This window comes from Bufo gargarizans, unplaced genomic scaffold (genome assembly GCF_014858855.1).
Source record: "Bufo gargarizans isolate SCDJY-AF-19 unplaced genomic scaffold, ASM1485885v1 original_scaffold_1653_pilon, whole genome shotgun sequence".
NCBI classification, from domain to species: Eukaryota; Metazoa; Chordata; class Amphibia; order Anura; family Bufonidae; genus Bufo; species Bufo gargarizans.
This window is the reverse complement of record NW_025334455.1, coordinates 157255-172438: the sequence shown is the minus strand read 5'-3', so window position 1 is coordinate 172438 and position 15184 is coordinate 157255. Positions and strand designations below refer to the sequence as shown.

General features: G+C 42.3%; 1 protein-coding gene across 1 annotated transcript; it reads left to right on the top strand.

Moving 5' to 3' along the window:
* The first annotated feature begins 221 nt into the window (after positions 1–221).
* LOC122923499 (olfactory receptor 52D1-like) lies at positions 222–1175 on the top strand. Its single transcript, XM_044274323.1, has one exon. It carries the CDS (start codon positions 222–224, stop codon positions 1173–1175), a length of 954 nt encoding a protein of 317 aa, XP_044130258.1.
* The last annotated feature ends 14009 nt before the right edge of the window (positions 1176–15184 follow it).

Genomic DNA, 15184 nt, shown 5'->3' with positions numbered 1-15184 from the left:
CCAAGTCCTCTGCAGTAATTGGATAAGCGGTCAAATTTCCATGTCGAGGGGAATCAGGAAATTGTGGGACAGATGCAGAAAGGAATTGGCTAGTAAGACTTTTTATTTTTTACCACATTGTCATTTTTTATTTATTTTCCATACAAACCCTTTAACACATTGTTTAGACTTTATTTTATGTACCTTTTACAGGTCTCACAAAACCACCCATGGATCTAAAAATGGAGAACTACAGCTACCCTCACCCCTCTACCCTATCTCTTGGCTTTCAAGAAATGGCATATTCTAGATATGTCTACAGTGTTATTGTCCTGTTGGTCTACATGATAATCGTTGTGTTTAACAGCTCTGTCATTACCACTGTAGTGTTATACAAAAGTCTATACGAGCCAATGTACATCTTCATATCTACTCTGTGCGTCAATGGGCTGTACGGAAGTAGCTCGTTCTTCCCTAGCCTGTTTGTGGACTTATGTTTCAAGATTGATTCCATCTCCTACATTGGTTGTGTTACACAAGTGTTCTGTATCCATACATTCCTAGGGTGTGAGATGACCATCCTAACCGTCATGGCCTATGACCGCTACGTGTGTATTTGCAACCCTTTGAGATACAACAATATAATGACCTTAACCTCAGTTGCCAAACTTGTGGTCTCAGCTTGGATGTTGCCCATTGTCCTGATTTCCATACTTATTGTATTGACCATCAGGCTTCCATTATGTGACCGAGTCATCCTAAAGATCTACTGTGACAACTGGTCCATCGTAAGACTCTCCTGCATTGATACAACCGTCAACAATGGGTTTGGTCTTTTTATTTCCTCAATCATCATTGGGTTGATGTTAATTCTGATCATTTGCTCTTATGTACAGATTCTCAAAGTTTGTATGAGGTCTTCAAAAGACTTTCAAGCCAAAGCCCTCCAAACCTGCACACCTCACATCATTACCATCACAAATTTTGTCTCTAATTTACTCTTTGAACTCTTCATGTATAGGTTTAGTCCGACTGAATTTCCATATGAACTGAGAATATTCATGTCTGTTCAGCTACTTGTGGGACCACCGATCATAAACCCTCTAATTTATGGACTGAAGTTGAAGGAGATTAGGATGAGGATTGGTCAGCTCTATCATTTCCAAAGCCGGAAAGTTAATGACAATAAGTTTTAGTGGGTCACAGAGTAGACAGTCAATAATGTGTAGACCTTTGAACATCCCGCTATGTCATTTTGTTTATTGCAGTATTTGGGATCAATAAAGATACTTTTTTCCAGACTTACCTTATTGTTTGAAGGGTTGCATGGGTTAAGAAAACTTCCCAAAGTACTTAAAGTATTTAATTCCTCTGTAGCCCAACCAGAGATCAACTGAGGCATTGCAGTGTGACCATTAAAATTAATTGATGGGCTAGGTTAGGGATGGGCAATCTGCGGCTCTCCAACTGTTGTAAAACTACAAATCCCATCATACCTTGCTGTAGGCAGACTGGGCATGATGGGAGCGCCACTGCCTTCTCAAACAGCTGATTGGCGGGGGTCCCGAAGCTGATTGGCAGGGGTCCAGAGTGTCGGACCCCCGCCGATCAGATGCTGATGATCTATCCAGAGGATAGATCATCAGTTTAAACAAAACGCAGAACCCCTTTAAGATACTAGAGACAGTATTACAGAGAAATGAAAAGGAATTTATAGAAATAAAGGACGAACTGATAATAGCAAAGACAGAACTACAAACTCACCTGACAGAAAATCAGCTCCTGACATTTAATAAACGCTTGGATAAAAAACTCATAGTAATCCAAGGCGAAATCAAAGAAAAGAAAAGGGATACGTTTCTTAGGGACAAGCAAGAATATGACTTAGGCAGAGTCTTTGATTGGAGTTACAAAAAACAAGTAAAGAAACGTCAACAACGCCGCAAGAGGAGCGATTATTGGACCACAGACTCTCATTCCAGTATCTCTGATGACCCAATTACCCATGGGACATCTAAAATTGTCGGGACCAGCCAGAGAAATTCCCCTTTAGAAGGAACATCAGGAGGGGTAGAAGCAAAAGTAAAGACAAGAATGCAGGGTGGACACAAAAGAAAACAGAAGAGGACGATAGTAATGCCACACAGAATTTAGTAGTCAAGTTCACCGGCTCTGAGTTACCACTGGACTGTGAGAGGGTTCTCAATCGAGGGCTCAACCACAGCCTGGTGGAACAGTTTGACCCGGTCATCTTTGAGATAGACCTATTTAAGGCTATAAGAAAACTGTTTAAAAATGTTCCAATATTACAGAGGGAAGCTAGGGAGTGGGAGAAACCAGCAACCATAGGACCATTGGGGTTTAGTATGACCGCGAGCTTCAATTCCACTGAGATTTTGTGTTTGGAATGGATGACAGGTTCAACATGGAATACCCCAACACAGACACAGGCACAGGAGGAGTTTACAGGGGGAATTAGGTCCACGTTCAGTCCCCCCTTGCCCGCTGGACGTAGTATAGATATATTTCAATGAAAAATACTTGAAGGGGTAAAATCCCTGGTGTACCCCCAAGCACATAAAAATCTACATATAGGGGAAGAAAAAGCCCTGAGATGGATACAATTCTGTAATGATATGGTTATTAAGCCGGCGAACAAGGGGGGCAACGTGGTCCTGATGACCAAAGATTATTATCTGACAGAAGCCCGCAGACAATTAGAGAATAATAATGTGTACGAAGAATTGAAAACAGATCCCACATACAAAATCCAGGGCTAATTGAGAAGCCTATTACATAGGTATACAGAGCGAGATGTACTGTCACGTGGAACAGCTGAGAAACTGTTACCCCTGTTTCCCAAAAAAAAAAACACATGGTACTTCCTACCGAAAATTCAGTGACTACCAAAAGTCACTATTTAGACTGAACTGTTGTCTAAATACGTTGATTGGCTGCTTAGACCCATGGTGCAGCAGGCTCCCTCATATCTTAGGAACACGACTGATTTACTACTGACACTGGAGGGGATTTCAGCTGGTGTCCCTGGATGAGAAAAGCCTATATACGCGTATCCCACAGGATGAGGACATTGAGGCAGTGATGGAAGTCCTAGGTAATACTGACAAAAGTGCGGTCTTTTTGGACTTCATCAGAGAAGCATTAAGCCTTATTTTGAAAAACAATGCCTTCAGATTTGGGGATAGGTGGTACAGGCAAAAGTTCGGTACCGCTATGGGTATCCCAGTTGCATGTACATTCGCTAATATATATCTGGCAAGATTTGAGGATAGGTGCATATACTCAACCACCAATCCCTTCCTCCCCTATATACAAACATATTTCAGGTTCATAGATGATATATTCATGGTGTGGTCAAGCACAGAAACTATCTTCAGGGATTTTGTAGAGTACCTTAATCAAAATAATAAGATGAATATGCTGTTCACATATAAATTTGGGGGCTTACAGCTTGAGTTCTTGAATGTATTAATAACAGTGAGGGATGATGAGCTGGTGACTGAGGGGTTCCGTAAGCCCACAGCCACCAACTCGTTACTACACTATTCCAGCTATCACCCATATAGCATTAAAAAAGCGGTTCCATACGGCCAGTTTGTGAGACTGAGACGCATTAACAAAATAGAGGAGGATTTTAGGAGGCAGGCCCTAGACTTAAAGGGACGCCTGTTATCTAGAGGTTATCCCATAAACCTATTTAATGATGCAATCATAAAGGCCACAAATTTAGGTCATCAAAAAAAAACCTGTCAGAGTGAGGGATAGTAGGATGGGACATCAGCAGGCTAATTAACCACCCTTTATGTTTTCTTTTAAATATAGCCCCATGGCTGATCAAATAAATAAAAAATAATCAGAGATAACTGGGATATGGTGGAAAGTGATGACAATCTTTAAGATATAAAAGGGACTCGTCCTATTGTAGCGTTCAGGAGATGTCACACACTAAAAGATAGGTTGGTCCAGAGAGTAAAATCAATACATGGTTAGAAGGCTGGCGACCACAAGAAAATCGCCAGTGTGGTAATTGCTCCGACTGTAAGTTCAATCCCCAGTGGAAAGTTCTGTCCTTTGGTGGGCATAGAAGGGGTTTGTGTTTGAGGGAGCGCATCGAGTCCCCATGCTGCTGTGGCGGGGACTCTATGTCTCAGAAGGCAGCCCGATGCCGTGCAGAGGCTGCCCAATGCCTTGCACGGCATCGGGACCTGCCTTCTACGGGAGCTGAGGAGATCCAGCCTCAGGCCCGTCTCCTAGGCAACCTGTCCAGCCTCAGGCCCGTCTCCTAGGCAACCTGTCCAGCCTCAGGCTGGGTCTCCTAGGCAACCTGTCCAGCCTCAGGCCCGTCTCCTAGGCAACCTGTCCAGCCTCAGGCTGGGTCTCCTAGGCAACCTGTTTGTGTACTAATCACTGTAGTACACGAACAGGCAATTCATTACAATATAAATGTATTGGAATGCATTACAGAGGGGATCAGACCCCCAAAAGTGAAGATCAGAAATAAAGAAAAGAAAAAAAAGTAATAAAATTATATCACATGATCTACCCTGTCCGATAAATACCATAAAAAAATAAAATAAAAAAACAGTGTATAAAAAGCCATTTTTGTCACCTTACATCACAAAAGGTGCAACACCAAGTGATCAAAAAGGCGTATGCCCCCCAAAATAGTACCAATCTGATCATCACCTCATCCCACAAAAAATAAGCCAATCACTCCAAAAATAAAAAATCTAGGGCTCAGAATATGGAGACATTAAAACATCATTTTTTTGTTTAAAAAATGCTGGTATTGTGTAAAACTTAAGTAAATAAAAAAAAGTAGTCCGTAAGAACCTGCTCTATAAAAATATCACATGACCTAACCCCTCAGGTGAACACCGTAAAAAAGCAAAGCAGTGTAAAAAAAGCCATTTTTGTCACATCACAAAAAGTGTAATAGCAAGCGATCAAAAAGTCATATGCACCCCAAAATAGTGCCAATCAAACCTTCATCTCATCCCGCAAACATCATACCCTACCCAAGATAATCACCCAAAAACTGAAAAAAATATGGTTCTCAGACTATAGAGACACAAAAACACGATTTTTTGGGTTTCAAAAATAAAATCATTGTGTAAAACTTACATAAATAAAAAAAAGTTGAAATATTAGGTATTGCCACATCCATAAGAACATGCTCTATAAAAATATCACATGATCTAACCCCTCAGATGAATACCGTAAGAAAAAAAAAACGGTGTAAAAAAGCTATTTTTTATCACCTTACATCACAAAAAGTGTAAGATCAAGCGATCAAAAAGTCATTCGCACCCATAAAAAAGTGCCAATCAAACCGTCATCTCATCCCGAAAAAAATGAGCCCCCACACAAGACATTTGCCCAAAAAATAAATAAAACTATGGCTTTCAGAATGTGGAGACCGTAAAGAATCATATATTTTTTTTAAATGCTTTATTATATAAAACTGAAACAAATAACCCCAGAAAGTTGTCATATTTGGTATTGTCGCGTCCGTGACAGCCTGCTATATAAAAATACCACATGATCTAACCTGTCAGATGAATGTTGTAAATAACAAAAAATAAAAACGGTGCTAAAAATGCAATTTCTTGTTACCTTGCCTCACAAAAAGTATAAAATAGAGCAACCAAAAATCATATGTACCCTAAAATAGTGCCAACAAAACTGACACCCTATCCCATAGTTTCCAAAATGGGGTCACTTTTTTGGAGTTTCAGGGGGGCTTCAAATGGGACATGGTGTAAAAAAAAACAGTCCAGCAAAATCTGCCTTCCAAAAACCATATGGCGTTCCTTTCCTTCTGCGCCCTGCTGTGTGCATGTACAGCAGTTTACGACCACATATGGGGTGTTTCTGTAAACTACAGAATCAGGGCAATAAATATTGAGTTTTGTTTGGCTGTTAACCCTTGCTTTGTAACTGGAAAAAATTTATTCAAATGAAAAATCTGCCCAAAAAAGTGAAACTTTGAAATTTTATCTCTATTTTTCATTAATTCTTGTGGAACACCTAAAGGGTTAACAAAGTAAATCAGTTTTTAATACCTTGAGGGGTGTAGTTTGTAAAATTGGGTCGTTTTTGGGTGGTTTCTATTATGTAAGCCGCAAAGTGACTTCAGACCTGAACTGGCCTTGTAACGTCCCCGTCCCCCCCAAAAAAAAGTAATTTCCCAAATGATCCAAACATGAAGTAAACATATGGGGAATGTAAAATAATAATAATTTTTGGAGGTATTACTATCTATTATAAAAGAAGAGAAATAGAAATTTGGAAATTTGCAAATTTTTCCCAATTTTTGGTAAATTTGGTATTTTTTTATAAATAAAAATAATTACTCCATTTTACCAGTGTCATGAAGTACAATATGTGAAGAAAAAACAATCTCAGAACGGCCTGGATAAGTCAAAGCGTTTTAAAGTTATTCACACATAAAGTGACACCGGTCAGATTTGCAAAAAATGGCCTGGTCCTGAAGGTGAAATATGGCCGTGTCCTTAAGAGGTTAACTCAGGCATAGAAATTGTACCGAACCCCCCACAAGGGGGAGACAGACATAAAGAATTTCTCAGGAGAGAGAGTAAGTGGATTCTGTGCTCATGCGCAATCAGCGCCCTGGAGGTAAATGAGAAAGTCGATATAAGATTTAGTATGTTATAATGCAGGGTTTTGTTTTTAAAATTGTGTTTTTTGTAACACGGTCAGGAATGCTGGGCCCGTGGTGACGTCATCAGCGGGCTCCATACTCCGGTGACGCTGGTGACGTCACGCATGTGAGATGAGCGCCGGTATTTAAAGGCTGACATAGTGACGCCACTATGTTGTTTGGCCTGAAGAAGCACTTAGGCGCGAAACGGCCGTTGCCGTATCACCAGTGTCAGCACTGCATTTATGTAAGTCTGTCTCTAGCCATTTTATGTACTCAGCTTTTATGTATCCAGCCATCATGTACTCAGCCGTGTGTACTCAGCAATGATGTACCCAACTCTGGAGGAAATGAAAGAAGATTGCACCGTTTGCCACCTACATATATTTTTTTTTATATTTTCAAGCTTACTTTTGAGCTTGCCCTTTATGCCTTGGAGGTGCTGGCCTGCCCTGCAGCCAGTGTATTGTCTGAAAGTGTCTTTAGCACCACAGGGGGCGTCATCACAGACAAGCGCAGCCGCCTGTCCACAGCCAATGTGACCAAGCTCACGTTCATTAAAATGAACCAGGCATGGATCCCACAGGACTTGTCCGTACCTTGTGCAGATTAGACATGTATACCGGCACTAACCAGCCATTGTTATACTACAGCGCAATTGCTCATTGTTGTATTTTGGATATTTCACACTCTTTTGGAGTGTACCCTAATTTAAAAAAATTAAATTAAAACCAAAAACCTGTGTTGGTTACCTCGTCCTCCTCCACCACCGCTTCCACCTACACCGCTACGTCCACCGCCTCCTCAAACTCCTACTCCATATGGAATTCCACCTCCTAAATCCAATTTTTTTTTATTTGTTTGTATTTTATTTTATATCATTTCACTACTTTGTCAGTTACATTTTCTGGTGAAATTCACCAATTTTTGGGTGTATAGTACCACTGCTATACCTAGTAGACAGGTTAAAAGAAATTTGTCAGTTACATTTTCGGGTGAAATTCATCAGTTTTTCGGTGTATAGTACCACTGCTATACCTCGTAGACAGGTAAAAAAAATAATAATTGTCATTTACATTTTCTGGTGAAATTTACCCATTTTTGGGTGTATACTACCACTGCTATACCTTGTAGACAGGTAAAAATAATTCAATAATTTGTCTGTTATATTTTCTGGTGAAATTCACCATTTTTTGGGTGTGATGTACCACTGCTATACCTAGTAGACCGTTAAAAAAAAAATTGGGCATTTACATTTTCGGTAAAATTCACAAATTGTTGGGTGTATAGTACCACTGCTATACCTAGTAGACAGGTTAAAAAAAATCAATAATATGTCTGTTACACTTTCTGGTGAAATTTACCAATTTTTGGGTGTGATGTACCACTGCTATACCTAGTAGACCGTTAAAAAAAAAATTGGGCATTTACATTTTCGGTAAAATTCACAAATTGTTGGGTGTATAGTACCACTGCTATACCTAGTAGACAGGTTAAAAAAAATCAATAATATGTCTGTTACATTTTCTGGTGAAATTTACCAATTTTTGGGTGTGATGTACCACTGTTATACCTAGTAGGGCGGTTAAAAAAAATAATAATTAACAGTTACATTTTCAGTTGAAATTCAACAATTTTTGGGTGTGAAGTACCACTGGTATACCTAGTAGACCGGTAAAAAAGAAAAAATAACATGTCAGTTACATTTTAGGGTCAAATTCACAAATGTTTGGGTGTAATATACCCCTCCTCTACCTCTGATTTTACATTTTCGGGTGACAATAAACATTTTTTTTCTGTCATAGACCCCTGCTCTACCAAGTAGACAGGTTAATAAATTTCTGTAATTTTTCTGTTACATTCTTGGGTTGACATTATACAATTTTAGACGTGAATAAACTCCTGCTCTGCATAGGTGACAGGGAATAACGCAGATGTGCGGTCCGGAGGCGGCAGCGCTGCTCACAGTCACGCATATACGCGTCATCTCGCGAGACGCGGGATGACACGCTTTGCTGGCCCGCGCATGCGCAGTTCGGGCCGGCATTTCGTACAGGAGTATTTCGTCAGCAACCTGCCAGCCAATGATCGCAGCTGGCAGGTTGCTGATTTTTTAAAAATCCAATCAGAGCCATATAGCAGATCATATTAGTAAATATGATCTGTTATATGGCTGCCCTGCTCCTCTGCTGGTTCTTTTCGTCGGTTGGATCCAGCAGAGGAGCAGGCTTCACAGTGAGTAGCACCAAACACCACACACTTAGCCCCAGATCACCCCCTGCACCCCAATTAACCCTTTGATCACCCCTTCTTGCCCCTGTCAATCACAAGTGAAAGGAAAAAAGTGATCAGTGCAAACTGTCACTTTTTTTTCCACTGGTATTGACCGTTAGGTTTCAGGTATAGTTTAGGCCCCTTGGTTAGGTAGTTAGCGATCAGTTAGCGCCCAGCCCACCGCACCACAGTCCGTTATTCGCTGATTAGCGTATCGCTAATCAGCATTTGTACTTTTATAGTATCTGAAAGTGATCAAAACTGATCACGGTCAGATCTATAATTGTATTAGTGTCACTTTAGTTCGCCCTCCACCCAAAACGCAGTGTTTGCCCGATCAGGCCTGATCGGTCGCCCACACGTGCGTTCGCCCATGCCCGCCCCACCACAGTGACCAAAAAAATGTTTTTTTTGATCACTGCACAATCACTTTACACGCGCTGCGGCGATAAAAAAAATCAGTTTTGATATTTTTTATCAACTGCAGCGGCCTCCGGTACTTCGCTAGCCTCCCCTTTGTAAGACAGGCTTGCTTTTTTTTCTTGGGTAGTCTCAGGGAATACCCCTAAATTTAGTTGCCCAAAATGTCAAACAGGGGGTATTCTTCTGAAGAGGCCTACAGGCTTCTGACCCAGTCGGATGAGGAATGGGAACCCTCATCTGATGAATCTAGAGGGTCAGAATACGAACCTGTAGAAAGCAGTGGCTCTCTGACCCAAAGTTCGGACGAGGAGGCTGAGGTCCCTGATACCACCACTACCCCGTGTCGCTAGACCGCAGGTTGCGCAGGATCCGCTTCAAGAGCAGCAGAGTGGGGCTGGTGCTGTCGGATTACAAGGTGAGGCATACACCAGCAACCCAGCCCTCCCTGGACCTAGTACCAGCACTGCCGTAGAACATGGTGAAGTAGCGAGCACCAGAAGGGTAGTGGAAGCTGGTACGGTGGCACGTGCAGTAGTGACCCCGTCGCAGCCACCGCAAAGACGTGCCCGTAGAGCCCCTAGAATCCCAGAGGTGCTGGCAAACCCTGATTGGCAGTCCCCAACTTCAGCCGCACCTGTAGTTTTCCCTTTCACCGCCCAGTCTGGAGTTCGGGTTGAGACAGCTCAGATCGGTTCGGCCCTGGGATTTTTTGAGCTGTTCTTGACTGCGGAGCTCTTAGACTTAGTTGTGGCAGAAACAAATCGGTATGCCACACAATTTATCACCGCTAACCCGGGAAGCTTTTATGCCCAGCCTTTCCGGTGGAAACCAGTCCAAGTTTCCGAACTTAAAACTTTTCTGGGCCTCCTCCTCAACATGGGCCTGACAAAAAAGCATGAATTGATGTCATATTGGTCCACAAACCCAATTCATCACATGCCCATGTTCTCTGCTGCTATGTCCAGGTTTTGAGGCCATCCTGCGTTTCCTGCACTTTAGTGACAACACCGCCTCCCGTCCCAGAGGCCACCCTGCTTTTGACCGGCTCCACAAAATTCGGCCCCTCATAGACCATTTCAACCTGAAATTTGCAGATTTGTATACCCCAGAGAAAAACATCTGCGTAGACGAGTCCCTGATACATTTTACCGGGCGCCTTGGCTTCAAACAATACATCCCAAGCAAGCACGCCCGGTATGGGGTCAAATTGTATAAGCTCTGTGAAAGGGCCACAGACTATACCCACAAATTTCGGATCTATGAGGGAAAAGATCAGACCCTGGAGCCGGTCGGTTGCCCTGACTACCTGGGGAGCAGCGGGAAGACAGTTTGGGACTTGGTGTCACCATTATTCGGCAAGGGGTACCATCTTTATGTGGACAATTTTTACACAAGTGTGGCCCTCTTTAGGCATTTGTTTCTAGAACGGATCGGCGCCTGTGGTACCGCGCGAACTAGTCGCGCGGGCTTCCCCCAACGGCTCGTTACCACCCGTCTTGCAAGGGGGCAGAGGGCCGCACTGTGTAACGAAGAACTGCTCGCGGTGAAATGGAGAGACAATCGTGACGTTTACATGCTCTCCTCCATTCACGCAGACATGACAATACAAATTGAGCGAGCAACCCGTGTCATTGAAAAGCCCCTCTCAGTCCACGACTATAATTTGCTCATGGGAGGGGTGGACTTCAATGACCAGATGTTGTCTCCGTATTTAGTGTCCCGACGCACCAGACGCTGGTATAAGAAGGTGTCTGTATATTTAATTCAATTGGCTCTGTACAATAGTTTTGTTCTCTACAGTAAGGCTGGGAGAACTGGATCCTTCCTCAAATTTCAGGAAGAGATCATCGAGAACCTCCTGTACCCAGGAGGTTCCGTGGCCCCATCCACCAGTGTAGTTAGCCGTCTACACGAGCGACATTTCCCCAATGTCGTTCCTGGTACCTCAACCCAACAGTCACCCCGAAAAAGATGTCGTGTCTGTAGCAGGAGTGGAATAAGGTGTGACACCCGCTATTTCTGTCCTGACTGTCCTGACCACCCTGCCCTATGCTTTGGAGAGTGTTTCCGGAAGTACCACTCACAGGTACACTATTAGCATAGGGATCATCTCACCAGGACAGGCACACAGGGCTATTAGGGCCCATTCACTCACACAGCTGCTGCAAACGTCTCCTTTCACCTGGGACAAAGTGCATAACGCACTTCGCCACATCTTTGGGCGATTTGCGCTTTGCACATTGTCCCATGGTGAAGGAGAGGTTTGTTCTATAAAGGTAAAAAAAACCAAAAAAAAAACTAAAAAAAACACCAGTAAGCAAAAAGGTTAATGTTCAGTTAAAAAAGTTAAAGTTTATATGTTCTGTTGCAAAGTTAATAAAATTATTGCGTTGCGGCCTGTTTTTTCTTTTTTTCTTTTTTTCTTTTTTTACCTTCCAGGTGGACCAACCGATCGACTAGCTGCAGCACTGATGTGCATTCTGACAGAAGCATTGCGCTGCTGTCAGATTACACGCAAGTCGGTGTATGCGGCGCTGCAAGACGAGATTTCTACTCTGCAGTAACAGATACGTTTGCCGAAGCATACGAGCTGAGGAGGAGGCGGCGTTCCTATGCTTTGGCAAACACTTTGTATGTAAAAAAATAAATAAAAAATCCCGGCAATGATTTATTCATCCACATCGATTGATGCGAATGGAGAAATCTGGTTTGCCAGGGCATACGAGCTAAGTGGGTATGGATGTAGGGCGGAGCTCCTATGTCCTGGCAGACGCCTTTCCCCTCCTTTTCTTTTTTTGGCAGAGATTTTTTCATCCACATTGATCGATGCGAATGAAGAAATCTGTGCCGTTCATTTTTTTCTTTCAGCCCAGAGGCTGAACGGAAAAAAATATCTCATTACCTGTATGCTCAATATAAGGAGAATAGCAGAAACTCCTAATGCTGGCCATACATGTAATGATTGTGGAGACCCTCAAATGCCAGGGCAGTACAAACACCCCACAACTGACCCCATTTCGGAAAGAAGACACCCCAAGGTATTCGCTGAGGGGCATATTGAGTCCATGAAAGATTGAAATTTTTGTCCCAAGTTAGCGGAAAGTGAGACTTTGTGAGAAAAAAAAAAAAAGAATCAATTTCCGCTAACTTATGCGAAAAATAAAAAATTCTATGAACTTGCCAGGCCCCTCATTGGATACCTTGGGGTGTCTTCTTTCCAAAGTGGGGTCACATGTGGGGTATTTATACTGCCCTGGCTTTTTAGGGGCCCTAAAGCGTGAGAAGAAGTCTGGGATCCAAATGTCTAAAAATGCCCTCCTAAAAGGAATTTGGGCTGCTTTGCGCCCCTAGGCTGCAAAAAAGTGTCACACATCTGGTATCGCCGTACTCAGGAGAAGTTGGGCAATGTGTTTTGGGGTGTCATTTTACATATACCCATGCTGGGTGAGATAAATATCTTGGTCAAATGCCAACTTTGTATAAAAAAATTGGAAAAGTTGTCTTTTGCCAGGATATTTCTCTCACCCAGCATGGGTATATGTAAAATGACACCCCAAAACACATTCCCCAACTTCTCCTGAGTACGGCGATACCAGATGTGTGACACTTTTTTGCTGCCTAGGTGGGCAAAGGGGCACATATTCCAAAGTGCACCTTTCGGATTTCACCGGTCATTTTTTACAGATTTTGATTGCAAAGTTCTTCTCACACATTTGGGCCCCTAAATTGCCAGGGCAGTGTAACTACGCCACAAGTGACCCCATTTTGGAAAGAAGACACCCCAAGGTATTCCGTGAGGGGCACTGCGAGTTCCTAGAATTTTTTATTTTTTGTCGCAAGTTAGTGGAATATGAGACTTTGTAAGGAAAAAAGAGAAAAAAAAAAATCATCATTTTCCGCTAACTTGTGACAAAAAAAAAAATTCTAGGAACTCGCTGTGCCCCTCACGGCATACCTTGGGGTGTCTTCTTTCCAAAATGGGGTCACTTGTGGGCTAGTTATACTGCCCTGGCAATTTAGGGGCCCATATGTGTGAGAAGTACTTTGCAATCAAAATGTGCAAAAAATGGCCTGCGAAATCCGAAAGGTGCACTTTGGAATATGTGCCCCTTTGCCCACCTTGGCAGCAAAAAAGTGTCACACATGTGGTATCGCCGTACTCAGGAGAAGTTGGGGAATGTGTTTTGGGGTGTCATTTTACATATACCCATGCTGGGTGAGAAAAATATATTGGTCAAATGCCAACTTTGTATAAAAAAATTGGAAAAGTTGTCTTTTGCCAAGATATTTCTCTCACCCAGCATGGGTATATGTAAAATGACACCCCAAAACACATTCCCCAACTTCTCCTGAGTACGGCGATACCAGATGTGTGACACTTTTTTGCAGCCAAGGTGGGCAAAGGGGCACATATTCCAAAGTGCACCTTTCGGATTTCGCAGGCCATTTTTTACACATTTTGATTGCAAAGTTCTTCTCACACATTTGGGCCCCTAAATTGCCAGGGCAGTATAACTACCCCACAAGTGACCCCATTTTGGAAAGAAGACACCCCAAGGTATTCCGTGAGGGGCATGGCGAGTTCCTAGAATTTTTTATTTTTTGTCGCAAGTTAGTGGAATATGAGACTTTGTAAGGAAAAAAGAGAAAAAAAAAATCATCATTTTCCGCTAACTTGTGACAAAAAAAAAAAAATTCTAGGAACTCACTATGGCCATCACGGAATACCTTGAGGTGTCTTCTTTCCAAAATGTGGTCACTTGTGGCGTAGTTATACTGCCCTGGAAATTTAGGGGCCCAAATGTGTGAGAAGAACTTTGTAATCAAAATGTGTAAAAAATGACCGGTGAAATCCGAAAGGTGCACTTTGGAATATGTGCCCCTTTGCCCACCTTGGCAGCAAAAAAGTGTCACACATCTGGTATCGCCGTACTCAGGAGAAGTTGGGGAATGTGTTTTGGGGTGTCATCAACTTGTGACAAAAAATAAAAAGTTCTATGAACTCACTATGCCCATCAGCGAATACTTTAGGGTGTCTACTTTCCGAAATGGGGTCATTTGTGGGGTTTTTCTACTGTTTGGGCATTGTAGAACCTCAGGAATCATGACAGGTGCTTACCCAAACCATTTGTTTTTTGCCCAAACATTTTTTTTAATCAAAGACATGTAGAACAATAAATTTGGCGAAAAATTTATATATGGATGTCGTTTTTTTTGCAAAATTTTACAGCTGAAAGTGAAAAATGCAAAGTGCAAAAAAATCGTTACATTTTGATTAATAACAAAAAAAGTAAAAATGCCAGCAGCAATGAAATACCACCAAATGAAAGCTCTATTAGTGAGAAGAAAAGGAGGTAAAATTCATTTGGGTGGTAAGTTGCATGACCGAGCGATAAACGGTTAAAGTAGTGTAGTGCAGAAGTGTAAAAAGTGCTCTGGTCATGAAGGGTGTTTCAGCTAGCGGGGTTGAAGTGGTTAATTGATGCGCCCCACCTCCTTTGATTCAATGCTTAAATGTAAACAAGTTGTACCACATTTGCACTTCAATAATTTGTCCCACATTTCCGCTATACTCTTTTAGCCAACATTTGCACCTCAATAGCTTTTCCCACATTTCCGCTTGACTCTTTTGGCCCACATTTGGGCTTCTGTAATTTGTCCCACATTTGCGCCTCAATAGCTTTTCCCACATTTCTGCTCAATTCCAATTTTTAAAAATAAATTTATCTCCCTTAAATTTTGCCTCTTTTTCTCATGTTCCCTCTCCGCCCTGGAATCCTGATTCCCCTGTCACCCGTGATCACCATGGTAGGCACATAAAAG

Bases quoted from the DNA above. Each gene is read 5' to 3' on its own strand.
- LOC122923499 (XM_044274323.1), top strand. From the start codon at position 222: ATGGAGAACTACAGCTACCCTCACCCCTCTACCCTATCTCTTGGCTTT.